Source organism: Acipenser ruthenus, chromosome 13, assembly GCF_902713425.1.
Source record: "Acipenser ruthenus chromosome 13, fAciRut3.2 maternal haplotype, whole genome shotgun sequence".
Lineage (NCBI taxonomy): Eukaryota > Metazoa > Chordata > Actinopteri > Acipenseriformes > Acipenseridae > Acipenser > Acipenser ruthenus.
Window position 1 is genome coordinate 28,523,648 of NC_081201.1, and position 23,031 is coordinate 28,546,678.

Consider the following 23,031-nt stretch of genomic DNA (forward strand, 5'->3'; position numbering starts at 1 on the left):
GTTAAAAACAAGAAAAAACAAATTTAATCGCCAAGAGCAAAATTACATCTCCAATAAAAAAGAGCCAACTTCATTACGGCTTGATATAAAAAGATCAGCTGCTATTGATCCATAATTTGGACAAGTGCCACGTTATTGACAGGAAGACAAAATATGTTAGAGTGGCCATGTTTCAAAAATACTGCGTGTACACTCAATCACTGAAACAGAAATTGCTCTGCTGTATATAATAACACAAGTGTGTTCTTTATTTTCCCCGTAGATCAATGCTAATGTGACGAGGGCCTCAGAAGATTGATGTGGTCTGCAACATGTTTAACCCTTTAAGTGCAATGTAAAGCTACAGCGGCATCAAGATTTAGGCTCTATGTATCAGATGCATGCCCTACAGTATTGGCCTATTAATTGTATTTTTTTCACAATTTTCACAAAACTACTGGTAATGTTCTAAGATACATTTTAGAATATTTTTTCATTTAACAGAAAGCCTTTAAAAACAGAAGTATATAGGAAAAGAAAACAACTAGAGCCATGAATTTTGTGACATTCCAGCATATTTTGTGCTGTAGTATTATATCAAACCCAAAGTATTCCCAAATGCAGTGCAAGTATTTGTAGTCTAACAATTGATGCAATCCCACAAAAAGCATTTGTAAATGCCTTTATTGTAGTTTAGAACTTACTCTGCATTCTTAATTAATACATTTTACATAATCATTATGAATTTTGAAATAGAAATGGTGCCTTTTGAGGGAGTGTTGCGGTTGGGTTGAAGCTGTTCTGCTTTAGATAGTGACCTATGGAAAACAAATGTATTTATGGAAAACAAACGTATTTCAAAGATCTGTTCAATGCAACAAAAAAAAGGCCTAAGGCACTGGAGAACCATTACTATTAAAATAATCTAACTCGTTCATTTTAAAATCATCTGGACATATGTGGCAGGGGGAATTAGTCTCTTAAAGACTTAGCCGCATGTCCCATGAGTTTGAATCCTTGTCTTATTTAATGTATTCATATGGACGGCATGCATTACCTGTAAGGTTAACTCCACAGAGGCCCCACCAATGTAACCTTAAATAACTGTAATCAATGGTCCAGTTTAAATGGGCTATTCATACATGGGGTAAGCAAGGAGGTTATTAGCTCAGTGGAGAAATGACATTTTCTATAATGTGATTTAATCAATTATTCCTGCCATATATCTCCCTGATGAGGGAAAGCTATGTCTTAACCCTGCCATGAGGAAGCGAATGAAACTATGAAAAGGATACTTGGTCACCTTTCTTTATGTGGATATGGTAACTGAAGAGAAAGTTATTTCTTATCACAATCACTGCCTCTCCCCATTTATGTAAACTCTTTCAATGAGTTACCCATTGCTTTATGTTTCTGGTTTGGAAAACGGTAGCGTGGAGCAGGCAGATCAGGGACAGTTAAAAAACAAAACCAGTAAAACAAAGCACACCTGTCTTTACTATTAGGCGTTTGGGTCGTTTACAGGGTGTCAGGCAATTTACACTCACATTCACCACCACATAGCTGTCCTTTTCTTTTGTGCTGTCATTTATTTTTCGTTGATTGTAATTCAGAGGTAAAACAATAAGAAGTAGACAGACACTTCAGCTAGTGCCTTCTGCAGGATACTGAGAAGGAGAGGGACAGATAAGAGAAATCTAAAATTCTCTTAGGGTTTTCTTCTTGAAATTCTCCTTTTCACATACATAATCGTCTTAGAATTTCATCTATATATTTATTTGAGTTTTAAAAACATAGTTTATTTATAAACTTAAACAACTTTTGTCTACCTAGTCTATTTCTATCATGCAAGCTGAAGAAAGTGGACACCAAAACGTTGTAGCCAATTATTAAATTAGTGAGTTATCAGTTTGATAGAAGTAGTATTTATATATGCATACACATCTACATGTAAAAATACCTAAACATCAGTATAAATATACATTTTTTCACAATTGACCTTATCTAATGCTTTTATCAGTTTTAGTGAAGAATATTTCATGTTACTTATAAGCCTGTATGTATATGTGTGTGTATATATATATATATATATATATATATATATATATATATATATATATATATATATATATATAAACAAATTGCTGAAAGTATACAAGAACCAAAGTGTATTTTAAGACACCGCTTAACTTAAACATATCTCTTTGTCTGTGTTATCCATAGTTCTTCTGCCAACGTATTTAAAAATTAGAGGATTTTAAGTTCACTGAAAACATTTTTTAAGTGCATTTGTTAATGTACTACTTATTTTACTAAATTAAATGAATTATTTAAATAAAACAAAATCAAATTAAATAAAGCTTTCAAAGGGTGTAAATACAGTACCAAGATTACATATGATTTCAGCAGTGGCTGGCGGTATTATTTTTTATTATGTTTTTAATGTATTAAATTTAACAGAATATGTTTCTCATGTTTTCTTTGTGGACAGATTTAAAAGACAGAATTAATATTAACTGACAATGAAGACATGTTAAATAGTGGAAATGTTTCACAACTACTAACTGTATCGAAACTCAAGTCTGACATCTAGTGTTCAGTTTGGATACAAATTTGAGCAGCATTCTTTTTATAACAGGAAGAAATCTTTAACATCCTGGAAGAATAACTTATTACAAAATTGGCAGTGCCTATAAAGGTACTACGAAATGTTCCTGTAAGGACAACTGAAGAAGTCAGCACCTCCGGTCACTTTTTTTTTAAGTAATAAAAACGCTTATTCACTGTCAAACATGAACTACTTTAGATGTGTAATGGCTGCAGTATAGGATTCTGACCTTAGGTTTAGGGTTTCGGTGTTGGGAGAGGATTATTCATTGTTTTATTAACAATAATATGATAACCAATCAGAGTGCAGTGTCCTGACAGGAACATTTGGTGGTACCTTTGTAAGGACAGCACAAAACTGCTATTCAGTGGGGTGCTTGGTTTATAGTTATACCACAAACTGTTGATATAAATGACTCTCATAGTGTAATGACAATAATCAGAAAAATCTGATTTTTTTTTTTTTTTGTCATTGTTCCTTTCCTAATACAAAAGGAGTAATTATGCTGTCAGTTTCAAATTAGTTGCCATTTATTAAGATTCAGATTCAGACCCATCATCTATTTTATTTGTACAACAATCAATTTATCTTGATATTTCTGAAAACTTCTCTTGAATAGTAGTTTCTTTTTGGTTAGGGACAGCAAATGATTTCGTTTTATTCAATGGAAACAGCCCTGAAATTATTTTGGGATGCTTTCTGAATAATACGATCAGTACAGAATATGACCTTCAAAAAAAAAAAAAAATACAGGTTACCTTTTTAAAGCACCTCTGTTGCCTTTATAAAGTTCTTAAACATTTATTTCAGCTGGTACACCACAGTGTAACCAGCTCATAACATTTCTGATTTCCAAAACCTTCAAATGTGTTTTTTTGGTGTTTTTTGGGGGGTAAAAATAACAAAACAATAGCACCACGGTAAAATGTTGTTTATTAAAATGTTTGCTGACAAAAAATGTGGCACGTTAGCTAAAGAAGGTAGAATGCAACTACATGGAGTTTTAAATGAGGAAACTTGATTTAGTATTAAAAAAAAAAAAAATAACAGTCATTGTTGGGTAACCAAAAGAAAACACAAATACATGTGGCTTCCACACAAGCCTTGTGTGAAATGTTACAGTATGTGGCTACAGTTGTGTGAAATGTTACACAGCATGTTGTTAAGCTGTCTGATATAGTGATGCTTCAACACAATTATTGTATTGATTTTTGAACGCCTGTGTGCATCAAGCACACACAGCCCTGTTCTATGACTGTACAACTCATTTTCACTCTTCTAGAAAGAGCTTTTCTATTTGTTTTCAATACTTGTCTTGTTTACATAACAGCAACATTTATAAATAAAATGTCAATGCCAAACTAACTTTGATTGAAGAAAGTAAAACAAAAAAACTTGGGATTGCTGGTCACCGTAAATATGGTTATTTTGAAATGTTCTTGGTACTGTATTTCTTCACAAGCACAACTCTCTATGTCATTTTTAAAGCAAACATACTAAATGACCTACATGACTAGATGTTGCTCCACTTTTTATTTTCCTACTGCGAATTCCAAAATACAACTTCTGCAGGTTACTTACCTTTCCTTATCAATAATCTTAACAGTATCTCCTTCACTAAAAGAACCAGACCAGATGTTTTTTTTTAACAACCAGTCATTGGGGTTTCTTTTCTAGGTATGTAGTTTCTGTTCACCTTTATGTTAGATTGATATTGGAAACCAGTTCCCCTCTCCTGCTTATCGATCTGGGAGAGACCATGGTTTTATTCATATGGTATATAGGGGGCTGAACATGTCAATAATATGCCTTATCATATTGTGCTACTTTGCCTTTAATAGCCTAATACAACACGAAGCATGACAAATGCCAGGCCTACCTGTGTTCTCCTAGTATACAAGGTTGTAGTAATGTTCTGTGACCACAGTGATGTTGAACACGGGAAGCAATTTTCGGCACGTTGGTAGCTTCTGATTATCATTTAAAACTAAGTCCATGCAAGTCAGGGAATACAGTAGCTACTTGAAACATAAAACGTATACGTATATAAAGCAAAAGATGTATTAAACGTTTTGTTTATTTGCTGTTCAAAACTGTTTTCTGTTTTCTCAATAAATATGCCAAAGTAAGAAGAGTTCACAGATCACTGTGAGTGTGTTACTGTAAAATGGTACTGATTATTACCATGCTACTGTGCTAGCTCGCTTTGTGACTATAAGTATTGCACATGCTGTAGTCTGGATCCATAGTTGTGTGCTATTTGTGTTCCAACTTGTGTTGTACTACTGTTTTTTAGCAGACGCCTTTATCCAAGGCGACTTACAGAGATTAGGGTGTGCAAACTATGCATCAGCAGCAGAGTCACTTACAACTAAGTCTCACCCGAAAGATGGTGCACAAGGAGGTTAAGTGATTTGCTCAGGGTCACACAATGAGTCAGTGGTTGAGGTGGGATTTGAACCGGGGACCTGGTTACAAGCCTGTTTCTTTAACCACTGGACCACACAGCCTCCTACATTGATCACTAATGAAATATTTCAAATTTAGATTTAGAGTAAAAAGTTACTGTGCTTTAAAATATACAGTATATATATTTTTTTTTTTTACAGTCCTCTTTAAAAATGCATGAAGTCAACTGAAGCTCTAACTTAGTACATTTTATTTGTAATTCAGTTTGTATGAAAGTCAGTGTACTACATGTTCCATTCCTGAAGCATGTACTATCGGTATTTTGCATTACCGGCGGCACCGTTACTGGGCAAATTAGGTATCTGTAGTGCTTTTGATTTCTTATCAAGTTATAACTGAGTAGTCTTATATTGATGTTCATCACATTTCCCCCCAATTGTTGATTTACTATGGCATCTTTTTAAATGTCTGTGAAGAGGGATTGATTTATGAATGGAAGGGGTGACTGTATATGGAAATGTGTGGATAGTTCATTATTTTAATTTTATTTTCAATAAAAACACAAATGACCTGTGACAGAAATTTGAAATTTGAAAATTGTCTGCCAGAAATAATGATGACATTTTCACAGCATCACACCTTAAACATAAAACTAAATCATCTCATTGTTTAACTTCTGCATTTGCTGTATGGACAAAAAGCTCCCCCATTTTGAAAACTGCTTGTCACTACATCACTCTGTACATTAAATAAACCTCACAGTAATAAGAGATTATAAATTGCATCTTTGAACTATAATCCAGAATAGCACAACATAAATGTGTTAATTTATTCTGCACATTTTACAGGAAACACATTCTGAACTGATATTTTCAAAGTGTACTGATAATATGATTCTTTTACAGCCAGGCCAGTTAAGGATGTCTGTGTCTGTCGCTTATCTTTTGTCCCACTTGCCTACCTGTTGATTTCCACCTGGATGCCAGCAGAGTTGTAATTCAGTGTCTAAGGAAAAGGATTAGAATCTCCTGCAGGGTGCTGGCTCCACTAATCAGTTTGAGAATTCTCCCTATGAGGATTTTGCATTGTTTTATTTTCCTCTTATGGAGCCCTGCCTCACTTAGCAAGCAGTGTGCTGCCAAAGCCCTTTGTTTCCCACCCTCCTTCTTGCAGGACCCAAGCCTCGGATACTTGCCATCAGGGAAGCACTGACTACCACAATAAGTGTCTGCGTGAGGTTAGGAACCTGCTGCTCTTGTTTACTGACCCCTCTTTATAACTTGTGTGACTCCAGGGTCATTAAAAATCACTAGACCATATATCAAAGTGTAACCATGTGGCCCACAACAGCAATGTGCTGTTGGATCTCTGCTTCAGAAAGTCGCTGTCTTCATCTTTGTCAATAAAGCTACTTGGCAAGACTTTTTTTGTCCTTTTTTAATGTTGTCACAAAGATGGAAGCACCTCCACAGGACAAATACAAAGTGCCCAGAAAGAGGCATAGACTGCAACTTTTAGTGTTTTTATCTAACAAATAAATCTTACTTGTCATGCACTTCCATTCATGGAAAGAGAGAACTAAAGACTTAAACAATAAGATTATAGGACCATTGGAAATCTTTACAAGCTCTGAGATGCATTCAAATCCAGTACAGTTTGAATCTAGGGATTGCTTTCTAGTTATAGTCTTCCAAGGGCTTTAACAGAAATACTGTGTGTTAAACACAAGTTTATTGGAGTTTTTTTTTTTGTTTGTTTGTTTTTTGTCTTTCAGCCTGGGGTATTATACTGTCACTTAGCCAGGGATGCAAAGCAGACAAGTAAGAAAATCACAAAACAGCTCTAAAGATTTTTTCCTCCCTACCTACTAAAACCAGTATTCTGCCTGAGCAGTATTGAGTACTTTGTCAATGAAGTTGACTAGTTGGAAAAGTTGTGAAAACTGCTTGTGCACTTCAGATGCCTAGGTCAATGAGATCTGAGTATGCAGTTGCTGAATACCATCTTTTACTCTTTTCACTTGTCTAGCCAACCTAATTGATAAGCCACCGTTTGTTCTAAAGAAAGTGGCATCTGTTAAAAAAAATCACATTTCTAATTCTGCTGTAACAGAGCATTTGCTAATTAGACCGTGGCTGATAAACTCTTACTGAAGACTAAGCCACATAGAATTGTACAACTAGCAATAATATATTGTAATGCATATAATCTATAATTTGTTATTTAATGTATTGGTAATATAACATTCTGGATTTATAATGTATTACCTAATTGGTATTGATCTTATTTAGAATTAGAAAGTTACAGAATTCTTAAGTAATAGACCCAGTACTTGATCTATGTATTGCTATTGGAAGGTTGCAGAAACTACACCTTATTTGGACATATTGTAAGGTACTCTTTAGCACCTAGCACCTGTCAGCAAAATGTGACTTCTATAAATTCCATTGTAATCTTTAGCACATGGCTTCTAGAAATGCTGTTACATCTGTATAAGACCCTAAAAAATTAAAAGCTACATAGTCAGTCTATATAATACAGAGAGGAAGTCAGTGTAGGACAGCAGGACCCAGGTAAGGGGGCCGGGCTGTTGAAGATCTGTTATGACAAGGAATTGCAAGTACTGTTAGATATAAAGGCAGGAGCCTAATTAGTTTAGTTTTGTTGTATTTGGAACCAGTATTTTGGCTGTGTTCATTGAAAATCTCCTCCAAAGACATATGGATCAGGAAACCAGTATAAAGCTGTCATTTCCTACATGTGTTTATAAGATGAATATCTGAAATGTAAAATGTAGCCTATTTTTAAAACTGTGTCAGGCAGTAAGAACTATATCCCTGTGGAGTCTTAAAAAAGGATTGAAATTAATCAAGATGTACTACTTTCTTCTGCATTGACAATATTGCATTAACAGAGGCTTTGATTGTCGAAATGAAGAGTACCATTTGAAGAATGTATCTGCAATAGAACCTATTAAGGGGCTGTTGAATCAGAGTAATATGTATGCAAGACTAGGCAGTATAGAATAAACACTTAATCGAGTTCCAATTAAGAAAAGCAGTGACTACCCTTGGCTCTGTACATCAAAAACACTAACTGTAAGATAATACATAGTGAGCAAATGATCCAAGAATCAAATCTCAAATCAATGAAATTCAAGTCTAAAGTCAAATCTAGTCTTATCAGTGGTATTTTTCTGTATTAGATTGTGTCACAAAACACAGCACGTGAATGATACTGCCTCTATCTTATCTTTATGAAGATCCAGCGCGTTATAAATATGTGAATGAGAAGAATTTATAAGGCAGTGTTGCCAAGAGTTTAAACTAGATTTCAAGTCCTGTGTGTCCTTGTCGGGTAATTCAATGGAAAGACACATACATCGCCTGGTTATTGTTTGATAATACGTGTCCAGAAATGATATAATAATAATGCAATCAGAATTGTATATTCGTTTAAAACCAAAATATGTTGTGGAATCTGTTGCTTGTTGTCTCCTGTTTGTGAACTGGAAAGCTATGGCAGCCTTTTGCCAGAAATGTACCAAATGATGCATCCCAATATACATTGTCTGGTTATTTTTTAAAGTGAACTAGTCGTACGCATCATACACATAGGAGGGGTCATAAGCAAAAAAAAAAAAAAAGAAAAAAAAGCTCTATCATATAATACACGTATCCCCCAGCTCAACACCACACGACCACCGTGATCGTGGTCATGCAAGAATGCAAGCTAAGCGAGCCGGGGGGCGGGGGTGCTGTGTGTGATTATTTTTTTTATTTTTATTTTTTAATAGTATATGCTCAGTAATCGCATCCCGCTAAGCAGTGAATGGCAAAATAACGTAGAATACATTTCAGTGTAGTTCTCAAACTTAACAGACCGATAATAATAATAATAATAATAATAATAATAATAATAATAATAATAATAATAATAATAATAATAATAATAATAATAAACGTTTGCACACTGGACTGGTTCAGCGAGAATGGAAATACCCAAACGGCAATGAACAGTGAGTAAGCAAGATTCGCAAGAACCGGACTTTTGGTGTCCGGTCAGTGGTTCTGACTGTACACGGTACAAATGCCCTTAAAACCGGATGTCCGGTCCAAAGCAGGGCATCTGGCAACCCTAGGTTCAGCTATGTGACTAAACAATGGGGCTGTATTTATTGGGGGCGGGGGGTTGTATTGGGGAAATACAATAAGAGTACAGTGAACCTTTACCAAGTAGGTTACTTATTTTAAACATGAGGAGGCGCCAATTCTCTTCTCTTCTCGTTGTCTGTGTGGAATATATTTGGGAAGTGACGTCAGACGTTTTAAACCCGGGCCGGGCGACGGCGGGCTGCTGTTGAGATGTAAACAGTCCAGATAGTGCAAGAGAGATACATTCTTTTGTCTAGAGAAAGGATTGTTGTGTAATTGATTTTACGTTTTTGTGTTATTGTTTTTATTTTCTTAATTTTAAAACGTTTTTGGAAATAAAAGGTGGGTTATTTAAGTTTCTGTAACTAATCACATTTGTGGGTAACAAAGAAATCATTTCGACGTTTCATTTTCGTTTGCACATCATTAGATGTAAAGGTAACCAGTAACATTTGTAATAATGTATTTTGGTTGATTTGTGTAACAGATTTACTTTATTGTAGTTTAGAAGATACAAATGATGATTCCTTGTTCTGCCTAGTAGTACTGTAACTAGCCACAAACCTGGTTACTGTGGTTAATTAGCTTTTGGTGAGAAAGTGAGAATTATACTATTGTAAACCATGTTTGTTTGATAAACGATGAAAGCACTTACAATTCAGATTTGTAAGGAATTTTGATCGACAGAAATGTATAAGCAGGCAGGTTTTTGGTCACATGGAAGTATCATTAGATACTTTAAATAGAAAGCTTTCCTTTGACATGAACGATATACATAACTTTAATGTTTAGGTCAAATGTAAAAACAAAAACAGAAAAACAAACAAAAAAAAGTGTGTGTTCTGGGGTATTTCCAGAGTTACAGAGCTGGTTAAAGGCAATTGAGAGGGTAATGATCATCTGTCATTTACAAAATAATATACTGTAGTTGCCACCAGAAGTGTTTTAATGCATGTTGTTTTGTCCAAAGTATTGTTCTTATTTAGTTTGATTATGTTTTTTGTTACCCTGTTAATTGGGCAATTAGTACAGTATTTTGAAGTGACTGACAGCTGTGATATCTCAAATGACTGAACTTCGACAAAACCATTTACATGGATGCCTTTATGCATACACTTCTAGAGGTTCTGGAGCGAACATTATATTTATTACTGTATTTTTTATTGATGTTATTTGTATTTAGTCCAAGAATTGGGCAGCACTTGGATTTCTGTAATCGTAGAACGATAAACCATTTTATCATGGCCAAGTTTAAATGCTTTTCATCTTCTTTATTAAAATACCCTAATCTTATAATGTTGAAAGTTCAATTTACTTCAGTAAAATAATCCTACCTTTTTAACAGAGATGTTTTGTTCTATTCTGTAATGGAAAGCAGAATAGTCCCCAGGGGGAATGTGAACTGAGGCCGCTAGACTTGTTTGTTTTGTCACATATTTGAAATGTGGACTGCAGTGGTGAAAGACAAGGTCTTTGTGCCACTCAGTCTCATATAAAATGCATGTTAAATAAACAATCTCAGACAGGCAGTAGTAGCTCAAGTTTTCTGAAAGATGGGATTAATGCAGAACTCCATAAAGTGAACAGAAGTTAATTGAATAGGTCAGAAAGACATTTTTAAGGCTACAAATCTAAAGAAAGATTTTATTGTACTTTATTCCACTGCCTGATGTAATCCTTTAAAGGCGTAGATTAGTATGCTTTTGTAAGAAATACAAGCAATAAATCCTTAATTTAAAACACAGCTACCCACATTTAATAACATTTCTGAAATGTTGATAATTCATTTTACACCTATAACGTTGTTCAGTTGTAATAAATTGTCTCAAGGTATTGGCTCATGTTTTCTGAAAAATTGGAGTAATGCAAAACTCCATACAGTGAACAAAGGAACACCAGAATCCAGTTAAGTAGGCCAGACATAGATTAAATTGACTGCCATTTATTTATTAGATTGCTTCAAGGTTGTTAAATAGTCTGCTTTAATGGCAGAGTCTAAAGTGTGCCCCAATGGCTGCCTTTCCTCTGTAAATGGAAGCAACTGTCTGCTCCTATTCCAAATCCCCACCCACTCCAATGTTACATCTGCTATGCCAGTTTATGCATTTCACTTTTGTTTATTCCAAGGGCATACAATGGAACTAAACAAAATAATCCAAGAGGCACTGTATGAGTTCATCCAACCCCATATCCCAGATGCTGATATTAGGTAAGACTTTAATTAGCAGATGCTCCTTTCTCATTATACAATTCTTTGCACATAAAGCTCCTCATTCAGTAGGATAGTTACACCCAATTAAAGATAGCATGTAGGCCTATGACAAGTGTATGTTTAATTCTATTGTTTTCCATCACTTTTTTTTTTTTTCTGGCAGTACACTAGATGAAGTGGTACTGTCATACATCACTGGTGTTTTGGAGGACCTTGGATCTCAGGACTGTGTGGAGGAAAACTTTGATGTTGAGATGTTTGTAGAAATGCTGGAGGCTTATGTACCTGGATTTGCTGGAATTGACAAGTAGGAACAAGCATTTCTAGTTTTTCAGAGAGCCTTAATTGTAAATTACAGATACAAAAGGTCTAGTTAAAATGGAATAGCTCAAACGGCTAAGCAATAGTTTGTTCGAATGCATATTGGATATTTACATGATTGTATGGTTAGTCAAAGAATACAATCATGTTTTATGTACAGTATTCCTTCTCTTGTATTTTGAGTTACAAATATACAGTGGCGACTGGTAAACCTTCATATTAATAATACATGTTTTTGTTCAATATTCTTACCCATGTCATATTTAGCACAGTGTCAGAACTGCATTTGTATGCAAGAAATATGGCCTGATTCATATAAGTATTTTGTTCTTTATTATTAAATCAAGGATATAATAATGCTACTATTACTAGTCTCTGCAATTCGCCTTGGATAAAAGCGTCTGCTAAATAAACAAATAATAATAATAATAATGTATTTATTTAATTACTTGTATTCTGTTTCTAGTGTCAAAGTATGTGAGATGATGTTTAATCTAGCAGTGGCACTAACTAAAGCCCGGAACAAAGGTAAGGAACTTTAGGGTAAACTGTTTAAGAGTTTGTACAAAATACCAAACCATAAAACATTTTCTTTCTTACCACATAAAGCTCAGTCCCACAAAAATATAGTCGTTTAAAAGGCCCTGACACTGCAGTCTGTTTTGTTCAGCACAAGATAGTGTATAGGTATTAGAATTGTTTTTCTACTTAATGAGGTAAACTAATTAATAGTTACAATGACATATACAGGTTGCATGAGTCCATTTTGGTAATTAATAAAAAATAGTTTTAAACCCTCTTCGGGAATGTGAGCAGACATTTTACTGCTTCTAAATTGCCCTGTGTTGTCCCCCTAAGTAGCTTAAAATTAGGCTGTCCCTTTGCCTTTCATTTGGTGATTCTAATTGCAATTACTCAGATGCTGTATTATGGTGTTACATAACCATTTTAACACTTTATGTGGTACGGTCCCGAGATGCTATTTTGCTTTATTTACCTGCCATAGACACACATAGCCAGGCTAGGTCAGCCAGTGTCTTTAGAGAAGCACCATCTAGTGCACAGCTGCAATAATAACGTAATCTGTGCTTCAAAGCTGCTCTAGAAACGGTTAATAAGGCATAGCAGAAAACATCGTGCTGACATAACAAGTAAAGCGTGTTAGAGATAAGCATTCTAAGATGCAGTTTATATTTAGTCTCTAAAACACGAGAGTAGGATGATCTCTATGAAATTAATCTTCTCTGGCTACCAACTTGAGTCTTTAGAAATGTACTCCTCTCAATTCATTAGAAAGGATATACAAAAATAACTCTAAATCTACTAAGACATGCATGTAGATACAAAAACCTCAAAAGTAAATGATTCAGTGTGAACAAGAGCCTAACACATTGGTATTTATTTATTTTTTGGGGATGATTTTATGGAAGCAAGATTTGTGGTGGAAAATATCAGCAATCCATTCTCTCAAGTTACATTTATTTATTTTGTTTTATTATTATTTGGGACAGAACATGTCACCCCAAAGACACCTGCTGAAGTTTCATCAGCTAACAAATGTGATTCCAGTACAGATTGGTCCTTTATAAATGAAAAGCACTACTCTTCAGCACAGCCAGAGGGAGCTACAGCAAAGGTAATAGAGTATTTGTTTAAATATGCAAATAGATGATACTAGAAGCTTAGCTGAGTTACATGCACTTAATAAATGGTAGTCTGGTAAGTGAGAGGAGTAAAATAAAATCAACTACAAGCATTGCATTTTGTATCTTTTGTTTTCAAGGAAGTTTCCAATGAGGAGGACAAGCAGGTGCAGCTTCTTCTGGAAATGTTCCCCACATGCAGTATAACAGATGCCAGAAGTGCTCTCTCCATATCCAAATGGGACATTCAAGAAGCTGTCCAGCTTATAATTGAGGGAGATATGGAGTTGAACCAAAGCCTCCCACCTAAGGTAAATTGGTTACACTGAGACTTGCCAAGGTATTAAACTAATCCGATGGTGTACAAATATGTCACCTTTGTTTAAATTACCGTAGAGTTCCCAGAGTAATCTGCATACATGTACAGTAGAACTACAGAACAATACTGAATGATTAAGCCTTAAGATACTTTATTGATGCATTTTTCAATGCTGTTTTAGGTACCTTCAATTTAAATCGGTGGTACAAGTTTCTGAATCTTCTAATACAGGAATTTATGAAAAAAAGTGTTACAATGAACCACTAAAAAGTTAATATAAACAAGATATATATATCAAAACTTCACTATAACAAACCCACTTTTTTTAACAATCCAAGCAGCAAGAACTGTTTTTTTCAAAATTAGCCTTATTAGAACGATCACTTTTACAAAATCTACCCGGATAAAACGACCTCGGTAATGACTGACACTGAACTTTCTCCAGTGTGAATGTGTTATTCTCTCAGTGAAAACAAAGACCTTGGTAGGCTAATTCGAAGATAAGGCTGATTCATAGATAACCTATTGTAGTGCGAATCATGTGTGACGTATGCAACCATTGCCATCTCCACACAAACTGCAACCATGGCAACAGGCGTGAGGAGGTAACAAGATTCAAACGGCGTGAATTGAGAAAAGCATGAAAAATATGAAGCAATCTATGCTGGATATGTTTTTCAAGAGAAAGGGCACGTAATTACTGTATTCAGCATGGAAGTGTACTTATTTCATTTCTTTACTGTTTTCTTTTAAATATACAGTTTAATGTTGATCAATGTGAAGTTGTCTTGAAAGAACTACTGTATACTGTATAAAGTTTCAATTCAATTTGGGTGTTTCTTCATTATTCTGATACAGCACATTGCCAAACCCTGATATAATGAACATCTTTGACAAGGAAGTCTAACAATAACGGTTATAATAACATAATTACATATTTTGTTTTTATTGGTGAAACCACAACTCAGTCAAACCAAAAAAGATCAATTTTGAAAATGAAGAAAAAATAAATTAATGCTAAATAATAAACAAATAAACACATATCTGATTTACATCACCAGTCCATCCTTCTCCTGTACTTTGTAGTTAATCTGAGGTTTAAAAAAAAAAAAAAAAAAAATTAACCCTGAAGACCACATCCCTGCAGTTCTACACAGCACCATGCAAGAGTATAATGATCATTAAGAGCCACACATTGGGTGTCATGCACTATGTCAATGTACATTTTGTCATTATCATCCAGGGCAGTGTATCGGTGTTCAAAAGAAATAAGACACTGCAGTGGGTTATGAATGTTGAACCGTTAACACAGATTACACATGTGTCATGAGCTATCTAAACAGATGTGCTAAAATTAACGATAAATAATGCTGGTAATGTAAGATACAATTAAACAGCTTGTACAGTCCAACTCCAGTCTGCGGTGGAGTAACTATTCTGTACATTTGTACTATATTTACTAGTGAGAGTACATTTTTAACAAGTCACATTATTTTCTACTCCTGTGCCAGCACAAATAACTTTCATCTTTTGAAATGAATGAATCTTCAATTGCTGTACTTCACTTGATAACCTGCAAAAGAAAAGAATATAAAAATCAGAGGCACTCAGAAAAACAGCTAACAAAGCTTGAAAAATAATAAAAGGTCAGATTGTGTTTAGTTCATGGTGTTACATTACCTACAAAGGGGGGGTTGGTACATCTAACAATAGGTAAAATACGTTTTTGCAAATAAATATTATTGAGAAGGCAATTGGTAGTTCTAAGTAGTAAAAATACAGACAATAACCAATCTTTGTCTTTTTAATATGCTGATTCATTTTTATTTTTAATGTAAGTAATCAAAGATCAGGTAGCTTTGATGAAACCCTAGTGGCGCTAAATAACTACTTTTGTATTTTAGAAAAACAGTTTGAAGACAACTCCTGATGAGAAGCTGAAAGCAAGCATTCTTGAGAAGTGAGTGACAGTACCTTATGTTATACTTAATCTGGGTGCTAAAAGGAATACTAATAGACACAAAGAATGGTTTCTGTTGACTGCATAGATTAATGCAAGTTTATAAAATGATAAGTTTCATCAGGCCATTTGCCAAGAATATATGGAGGTTCTTTTTTGGAATTACATTGAAAAATTCTGGATTATGAAACTCAATAGTCTGTGATTACTTACCAATTTAGTTATTATATACAGTATGTGAATTGGGAAATTAAAACATCTCAGCAATTTCATTTTAAACTGAATATGAGAACCCTGTGTTTGTGCATCAATAAATGTGTATAGTACTTTGTATAATAAATACACATTTACAGTACTTTAAGTTCATTCCATGAACTTTGTTTCGTGACACTGCTTTAGGTACATGTTAGTGGACAACAAAGAAGATAAGACAATTCACAGGCCAGTTAACCCCAAGGAGGTAAGTTTGATTGTCAAAATTCAACATGATTTAGGTGAGGCTTTGATTCAAGTTAGATAACTGGTAACCATGTTTGTTTTTGTTATGTCCATTTACTGTATACCCAATATTGTTATCCTAGGAAATATCTACACTGATAACACTACAGCATTATTATTATTATTATTATTATTATTATTATTATTATTATTATTATTATTATTATCTGTAACTATAAAACAGATAAGAAAAATAGTACTACATTTCTTAAAGATTAACATTTCTATTCTGTTTCTAGGCTCCGAAAAAGCTTGTTCGTTATATCGAAAATCAAGTGGTGAGCACTAAGGGCGAGCGCTATAAGCAGGTCAAGAAAGAAGAATGTGAGGAAATGAAGAAAACCTACGTCAATCTGAAACCTGCTAGAAAGTACAGATTTCATTGACCCTTCCTGAAGGTGAGGACGTTTTGTTCACACAATGTGTCTCATATGAATGAGCCTCCCCTTGTGTGAGCACAGCTGAAAGTGAGCCGTATCCTGTTTTACAACTAGACACCAGGGTGGGTATTTTACATATCTGTATAGACAGTAGCATTGTGTTTGATCTCTGCTTTTACATTCATGTACTAGCTAAAGCTTCAGCAAGCCCTACATGTATAGGATTGACATAGATTTAGGTTACCTTTTAGATAATGCACTGAGAATTCTGTCTGAAAATCATTATTATTATTTCTTGTTTTATTTATTTAAATTCTGTATTTTTGTTCTAGTTTAAATAACATTTGTGGGGCTTGTAATGGTTTACAAAATGTAACCCCTTTAGAGAAGTGTATGAACAATGTTTAACTATAGCAGTTTATGTACATTGTTGCTTCAGATTAACCCTGTCTTTTGACTGGCTTTGTAGCTCAATGCTTGTGATCTGGAATGGCACCTAGTGGGCATTATATGGGTTTTAACCATCTTGTTTACCAAAAAAATACTTGTAACCTTATGCTATTGCTGCTGTTGTCTTTTTAAGTGTAATGTGATGCACTGAATATTATTTACCAGTAAAATGTTTATTTTATAGATACTGATCGGCATGCAAGTAGCTGTTGTAATTCACAGCTGCCTTTTGTAAATATTCTATTTCTAGTCAGTTTCATCTTACTTTTTTTGACAAAACAATAACAATAAATGATAAAACATTCAGAATCCTTCTTCATTTAATACTGTGTTATGGGAGCTTAAGTGCTATAATTTTGATCCAGTAATATAACAACAGGTAGTCAGAAAGGAAAAAAATCTTAAATCCTGACTCGTTCCGAGACCACAGGGTCAAATTACTGAATACCTTAACAAGCTTCAAACCCCACAAACAGTTTCATTTTGAACTTCCATAATGACCTTCTTCCAATCGAGGCTGGGGTATTGTGCTAAAAATGTAATTATGCAAATTCAGTTTGACTGCATTCAGTTTTATTAGAAGTGTATCAGATTTCTATGAAAGGATACAGTTCTTAATTTGATTAGCAATTACAAACGTTCATCCAGCTGTTCTGTGCCGCTGCTCATGGCACTGTCTTTTTCTTGCAGAGAACATAAACTAATATCACTTTAAACTGTGGTTCTGTCTCAGATGGTTATTGGGCAGCTGTTAAATGTTTTAAAGATAAAAAGTAGAAATTACCTAGAGAATTCTGGTTAGATCTGGAGGTTTATGAAGGGAGCAAATCCAACAACATCCTGCAGCAAAACCAGTGCTCGCTGTAGAGGAGGCTCCACATCTATCTCCACACCTCTCTTCCGGAGCAAACCTAAAGTGGTCTCTGTGATATTGTGACAGTGGTTCACCTTTAGAGATTGAAGCTTAGTACAGTACTCCACTACAGTCCTGGGAAAAGAAGAGATACAGACTCAAAAATGGAGAAAGATACAAAAAAATTCCAAGTATGCTCCCTCTCTATGTATAACCACATGCAGCACAATACAGAAATGCTATGTCTGTACTGAGGTTTGTGGAATATGGTTTGGAAACTGATGTCAGTAAGTAAAATGCAGGAGTCTTTCTTCATATTGTGATTTTTTTTTAAGCTCTATTATTGCTGTTGAAGTAATTAGTTAAGCCTTTTTTGGTTTAGTGTAACTAATTAATTTGCATTACAATATTTTAAACTTTGAATGTGAGAGTTTTGATAGTCTGACATGTTAGCATTCACAATCGTTTAATGTATCCATTAAAAAATAACCATATAGGTACTGTAAACTATACAACGTACTACAAATCCTGTCAAATGGGTCTGTAAAACTATGACATAACAAGCATCATTCCATGTTTTGTTTATTTGTTTTTTGTTTTTTTTAATTATTATTTAAATGATATCCCACAAACGATGAGGAATGACCAAACGGCTTCCTGAGACGTGATGTCAAGTGAAAGCTCATAAAAATGACTTGAGCAATATAAAACTGATAAAACACCAGATTCCTTTTTCTTTCAGGTTTCCTTGTACAGTCAGCACTCACATATCCGACCCTATTAAAATTTTTCAGTGACGGTTAAATAAGTGTGATGCATATCTGATTATTTCATCCGATTTAACGTGTATGTAGGTGAGCACGTTGTAACCTGCCCTCCACCTCCCAAACAACCCCCTGCTCTGCACGTACACACACACACACACACACAATTTATACGAAAAAATATGACTTGGGTTTGAGGAACTGTACAGGGAGACGATGATTCTTTCATTGAAATTTGTTAGCGCATGAGTTGGTGGAAGAGCAGCAGTAAAAGACTTGTCAGTTTTTTCAGGGAACACAAAAGAGATGCAATGTCAAATACATAGCTGAAATGACTGTATTTAAAATAAGTAGGCTTCCATGTAGATGTACTGTAGTTGGTTTTATTGGTAAAGTACTATATTTTCAACAGAAGTAGTATTTTAATTCAGAACAATATGATTCTGAATGTCACTTGCCAAAAGAGACAACACGTAGACTTAATACTGAACATACTTTTAAATCTGGTACATACTGTAGCACTATGTAAAATTCCCCATTAACGACCCAACATCAAAATTAAATCAAAATGTTACCCATGAACAGAACTGCTTAAAACATAAATTACAATTTAGCAAAAGAAAAAAAACGCAGTTTCCAGAAATAAAACAGTATTCAAAGTCCGTATTCAAATTTGCAGAATATAGTGTTCGATAAGGCCCTAATGTCACAGTTCACAAAAGCAACTAAAGATCACAGATTAAAAAATATGCATCATATTATCTAAGACTGTTTAATGATTAAGTTTTACATTACCGTGCCTTGTCTCATTCGCTTTCTTTGCCATGCCAAAAAAAAAAAAAAAAGAAGCGTGGACTGTGATGGTTAACAACTCAACTGTAACATTGAAGAGATGGGCTTTGTATCAGAAAACTGGTGACAGAGTCGGAAATCGTGTGTGAAAAACGCGACCAACGTGTATCTGGATAATGGATATCCGAGTGCTGACTGTATTGCAGTATGTATTATTTATAAAAGACAATTGGTTTTTGTTTTCCCTCTGCATTGTCCAGTAAAACATATTTAGAATCTGTGTTAACCCACACTACAAGCAGGAGACAGACACATCATCACAATACAGTTTCAGTAGTCAACAAAAATAAATTGTGACAGTACAACCACTGCATCAAAATTAACCTGTAGTTGCTTTTTTTTAAATGGAGTCATTATGGTTATCTACAACATGCACTTCTCTCAACACAAATACTATATGCTAATACCTGATGGACTCATTCCTGACCCTAAGGCATCCAGTGAGATCCAGGTGCTCCATTTGAGGACAGTTCTTGGCCACCTCCTCTACAGAGACATCGCTGATATTTGCATTGACTGCCACTGACAACGACTTCAGCTTGAGGCACTTCCTGGCCAGGTAGCAGACGGCCTCATCTTTGAGCTGCCGACAGGCAGTCAGGTTGATGGACTCCAGCCCCACGCAGTGGTCTGCCAGGCTGCGGAGGGACAGGCTGTCAACCCACTCACAGTGTGCCAGGGACAGGTGTTTTAGGTGGGCACAGCTGAGAGAAACAGCCACCAGAGACTGGCGGCTCAGCCTGTCACATCCGTTCATGTCAATCTGCTGCAGGTGGTGATTCTGACCAATCACAGGAAGCAGCTCTTTGTCTGTCACCCATTCAGAACAATTCTGGAGTGTCAAGTTCTGGAGAACTTTGTTGTCCCTCAGCATGTTACAAAATGCCTGCTTGGGGATGCAAGGACCAACCTGGAAACATCAGTCTACAATTAGGATTGAGTTAAACATGTGTTACAGTGTGGGGAATGGGCACAGAGAAACAGCTTTGTAATTCAGAACATGATTATATGCTTCTATTGTGCTGAAGAGACACAGTAGTCCTTGCTTAAGGAGTTTTGCATGTTGGTCTAGGTAGGACATGTATTTTCAATAAGGGTTGAATTAAAAAGGGAAGTGACCATAGTTGTGCATTCATGAATCAAAAAAGTCAGGGCATGTACATAAAATAACAGCACAACCTAATTGTATAAACAAAGTTATGTATTCCAGTAAAAAGTCTGTTACCTGAGAGAGGTCAAAAGAGCGACAGTTGGCCAAGTAGACCTGGATGAGGGCTTGAAACTGTTTGCTAACTCTCTGCAAGATCATTAGGTGGTGCATTGGTAAGAAGCAGAGCACATGTGGCACTAGAACATCCTCCCATGGCAAGTCCAAGAGCTGATACCTGCAGCAACAGATGACAGCTAAGGATCACAGGGTCAACACATCCTGTTTTGACTTAAAATACATGTAGGAAGATGGGGCAGATAGTGATAATGGTGTATCATGTATATCAAGCAATGACACATTTCAATTCTAGTAGCAACAGCAAAAATGATGTAGATGCTCACCTCAGACATTGACCTTGATAAGAATATGCTAATCGTGGATATACAGTAATTAATTTTAAATATCGCATTGCTACTCCAAATAAATGCACTACTTTTCAACTACGACCTAATTTATGTAACGCAGAATGATATCATTCAAAGGCAGAATGAGTTATTGCTTTACCATGACCATAAAACACATTGTGTTCCCCAAATGCTGCTTTTACAATATATCGTGTATTTATTAATACAGCGTAAAATGCTTATTAACATAATCTGACGTTAAAAAGCAGAATATGTCTGTGCTTTGATCCAATAATCTTACCGCATGCCTGCTATGTTGCATCTTTTAGTTACCTGCAGCTCGCGCTTCCTTCCATCTCAGCTAACACAGATCACCGGACTGGATTTTGTACTGTAACGCAATGAAAAATATAAGCACCGCTTTCCGGATTTGCGTGCATCTCTATTTTGGTTCCCAGTAGTTGGAGAAACTGCTGCTTTCTGCATGACAGTTCCTACTCGCCGAACCTTCTGGGTGAATTGCAGCTAACTGAAAGTACCGTAGTCCTACTAACTGGGGCTGATACAAAGTTGGGGATCAGCTGGTTAAAACCAAGCAGGTGACAAGAAGCAGCATACCGTTAAACTTCACTTACGGCACTTAAAGTGCAGTTATATAAAGTTATGAAAGTTATGAAAGTGACCTTATTTGCAGTTACATTTAAGTGATAATGCAGCTATAGCTGGATTGTAACAGACGGCACCTAGTGCGTTATTAGTTTTAGTGACACTAGACCGCAATGTATGAGCTGTCTACCTGGGTTTATTCACTCATATTGTGTTGACATTTGCATTCCTGTATATGAAAACTGAAGCCTTGTTGCGGTGTCGTCGTTCGTGTTTAACAAATAAAGCATTGTTAGTTTACTATTATTTTTTTCTTGACCCACCCTTACAGACATATTTTAGACATAATGTATGAATTAAAAGATTGGCTGTAGTGTATGCCCTGCTTAAAATTGCATTTTCAGTTTATAGATGGTACTGCATTAAGCATGGCAAAGAATGAGATAGCACATTGAAGTATGGTAAAACATGGTTAAAAAAAAAACTATGGTAAATGCATAAGGGAAGAATGAGAAGAGCATAGTGAACTATAAAATGCACATGCACATTTGTAGCATTCTGATTCCAAGCACATAAAGAAAGGCAATACAAGCCACAAAAGACCTTTCTGGAAAGAGAACCTATGTGGCTTTGAAATAAGGTATTTGTTTTTACAAAAACTAGATCATCAGAAATCCCCTTGTAGTTTTTTGGATCCTTATGACTGACACTGCAGAACTACACTGAAACTGATGTTCCAAACGACAATAATGGCTAGGTCCCTTTAGAGGAAATTACCTTTCTGTGTCACATGAATATGAAACAATTCATTTATTTTTACATGTTGACCCATTATAATGTTTTCTGTAGGTAACTCATCTGACTGGGGCATACCTCTTTTTTTTTTTAGATATATAACTTAAACCAAACTATGCTTGAATATGGTAAGGTAAAGGGCTGAATTTTCCCCATCTGGATATATGTCTGCCTGTCCAGGTTTTATACTTCAAACTTACAATAGTCCACATTCATAATAACACTGCAAACTCTACTGCAGTCATGCAGCTGTCATTTTAAAAAAAATTCCCCAATAAAATTAGTGTTAGTTCACGCATAACTACATTTTAAATGCTGACACTTATTAAGTCAGAAGTTCAGTAAACACAAATGTTCCAATAAAACCTGTACAGTGTACTCCATGTGGTTAAGTTACCAAATAATATTTTCAGTGCACACAATAGATACCGACCATTGCTAGGTGTTGTGATTATCATAGGAGTTAATCATAGCAGCCACGATTTGTGTGCAGCAGTGTGGAGTAGTGGTTAGGGCTCTGGACTCTTGACTGGAGGGTCATGTGTTCAATCCCCAGTGTGGGACACTGCTGTTGTACCCTTGAGCAAGGTACTTTACCTAGATTGCTCCAGTAAAAACCGAACTGTATAAATGGGTAATTGTATGTAAAAATAATGTGTAAAAAATAATGTAAT

The 23,031-nt window shown here is 35.2% G+C and overlaps 2 protein-coding genes across 3 annotated transcripts; one reads left to right on the top strand and one right to left on the bottom strand.

Annotated features, from left to right (window-relative positions):
- The first annotated feature begins 9,196 nt into the window (after positions 1–9,196).
- Positions 9,197–17,242, top strand: cuedc2 (CUE domain containing 2). The gene is made up of 9 exons (XM_034029834.3): positions 9,197–9,492; positions 11,278–11,359; positions 11,526–11,669; positions 12,150–12,211; positions 13,195–13,319; positions 13,467–13,637; positions 15,550–15,605; positions 16,005–16,065; positions 16,343–17,242. The coding sequence occupies exons 2-9, from the start codon at positions 11,286–11,288 to the stop codon at positions 16,487–16,489; spliced, it is 840 nt and encodes a 279-aa protein (XP_033885725.1). The 5' UTR covers positions 9,197–9,492; positions 11,278–11,285; the 3' UTR covers positions 16,490–17,242.
- fbxl15 (F-box and leucine-rich repeat protein 15) lies at positions 13,067–21,407 on the bottom strand. Of its 2 annotated transcripts, none has more exons than XM_034029832.2 (5): positions 21,258–21,407; positions 20,628–20,787; positions 19,810–20,312; positions 17,718–17,921; positions 13,067–15,218 (listed from the first exon to the last, which is right to left on the bottom strand). In XM_034029832.2, the coding sequence occupies exons 1-4, from the start codon at positions 21,260–21,262 to the stop codon at positions 17,732–17,734; spliced, it is 858 nt and encodes a 285-aa protein (XP_033885723.1). In that variant the 5' UTR covers positions 21,263–21,407; the 3' UTR covers positions 13,067–15,218; positions 17,718–17,731. The 2 variants fall into 2 exon arrangements, with proteins under 2 accessions (XP_033885723.1, XP_033885722.1); XM_034029831.2 differs by having other exon boundaries at positions 21,290–21,406.
- Positions 21,408–23,031: the final 1,624 nt, after the last annotated feature.

Excerpts from the sequence above, each read along its gene's own strand:
- cuedc2 (XM_034029834.3), top strand. The coding sequence starts at position 11,286 with ATGGAACTAAACAAAATAATCCAAGAGGCACTGTATGAGTTCATCCAA. Across the intron at positions 12,212-13,194 it reads AACTAAAGCCCGGAACAAAG|AACATGTCACCCCAAAGACA; the intron begins GTAAGGAACTTT and ends TATTTGGGACAG. Across the intron at positions 16,066-16,342 it reads GGCCAGTTAACCCCAAGGAG|GCTCCGAAAAAGCTTGTTCG; the intron begins GTAAGTTTGATT and ends TTCTGTTTCTAG.
- fbxl15 (XM_034029831.2), bottom strand. The coding sequence starts at position 21,312 with ATGGAAGGAAGCGCGAGCTGCAG. Across the intron at positions 20,788-21,289 it reads GAAGGAAGCGCGAGCTGCAG|GTATCAGCTCTTGGACTTGC; the intron begins GTAACTAAAAGA and ends CTGTTGCTGCAG. Across the intron at positions 17,922-19,809 it reads GTCAGGAATGAGTCCATCAG|GACTGTAGTGGAGTACTGTA; the intron begins GTATTAGCATAT and ends TTCTTTTCCCAG.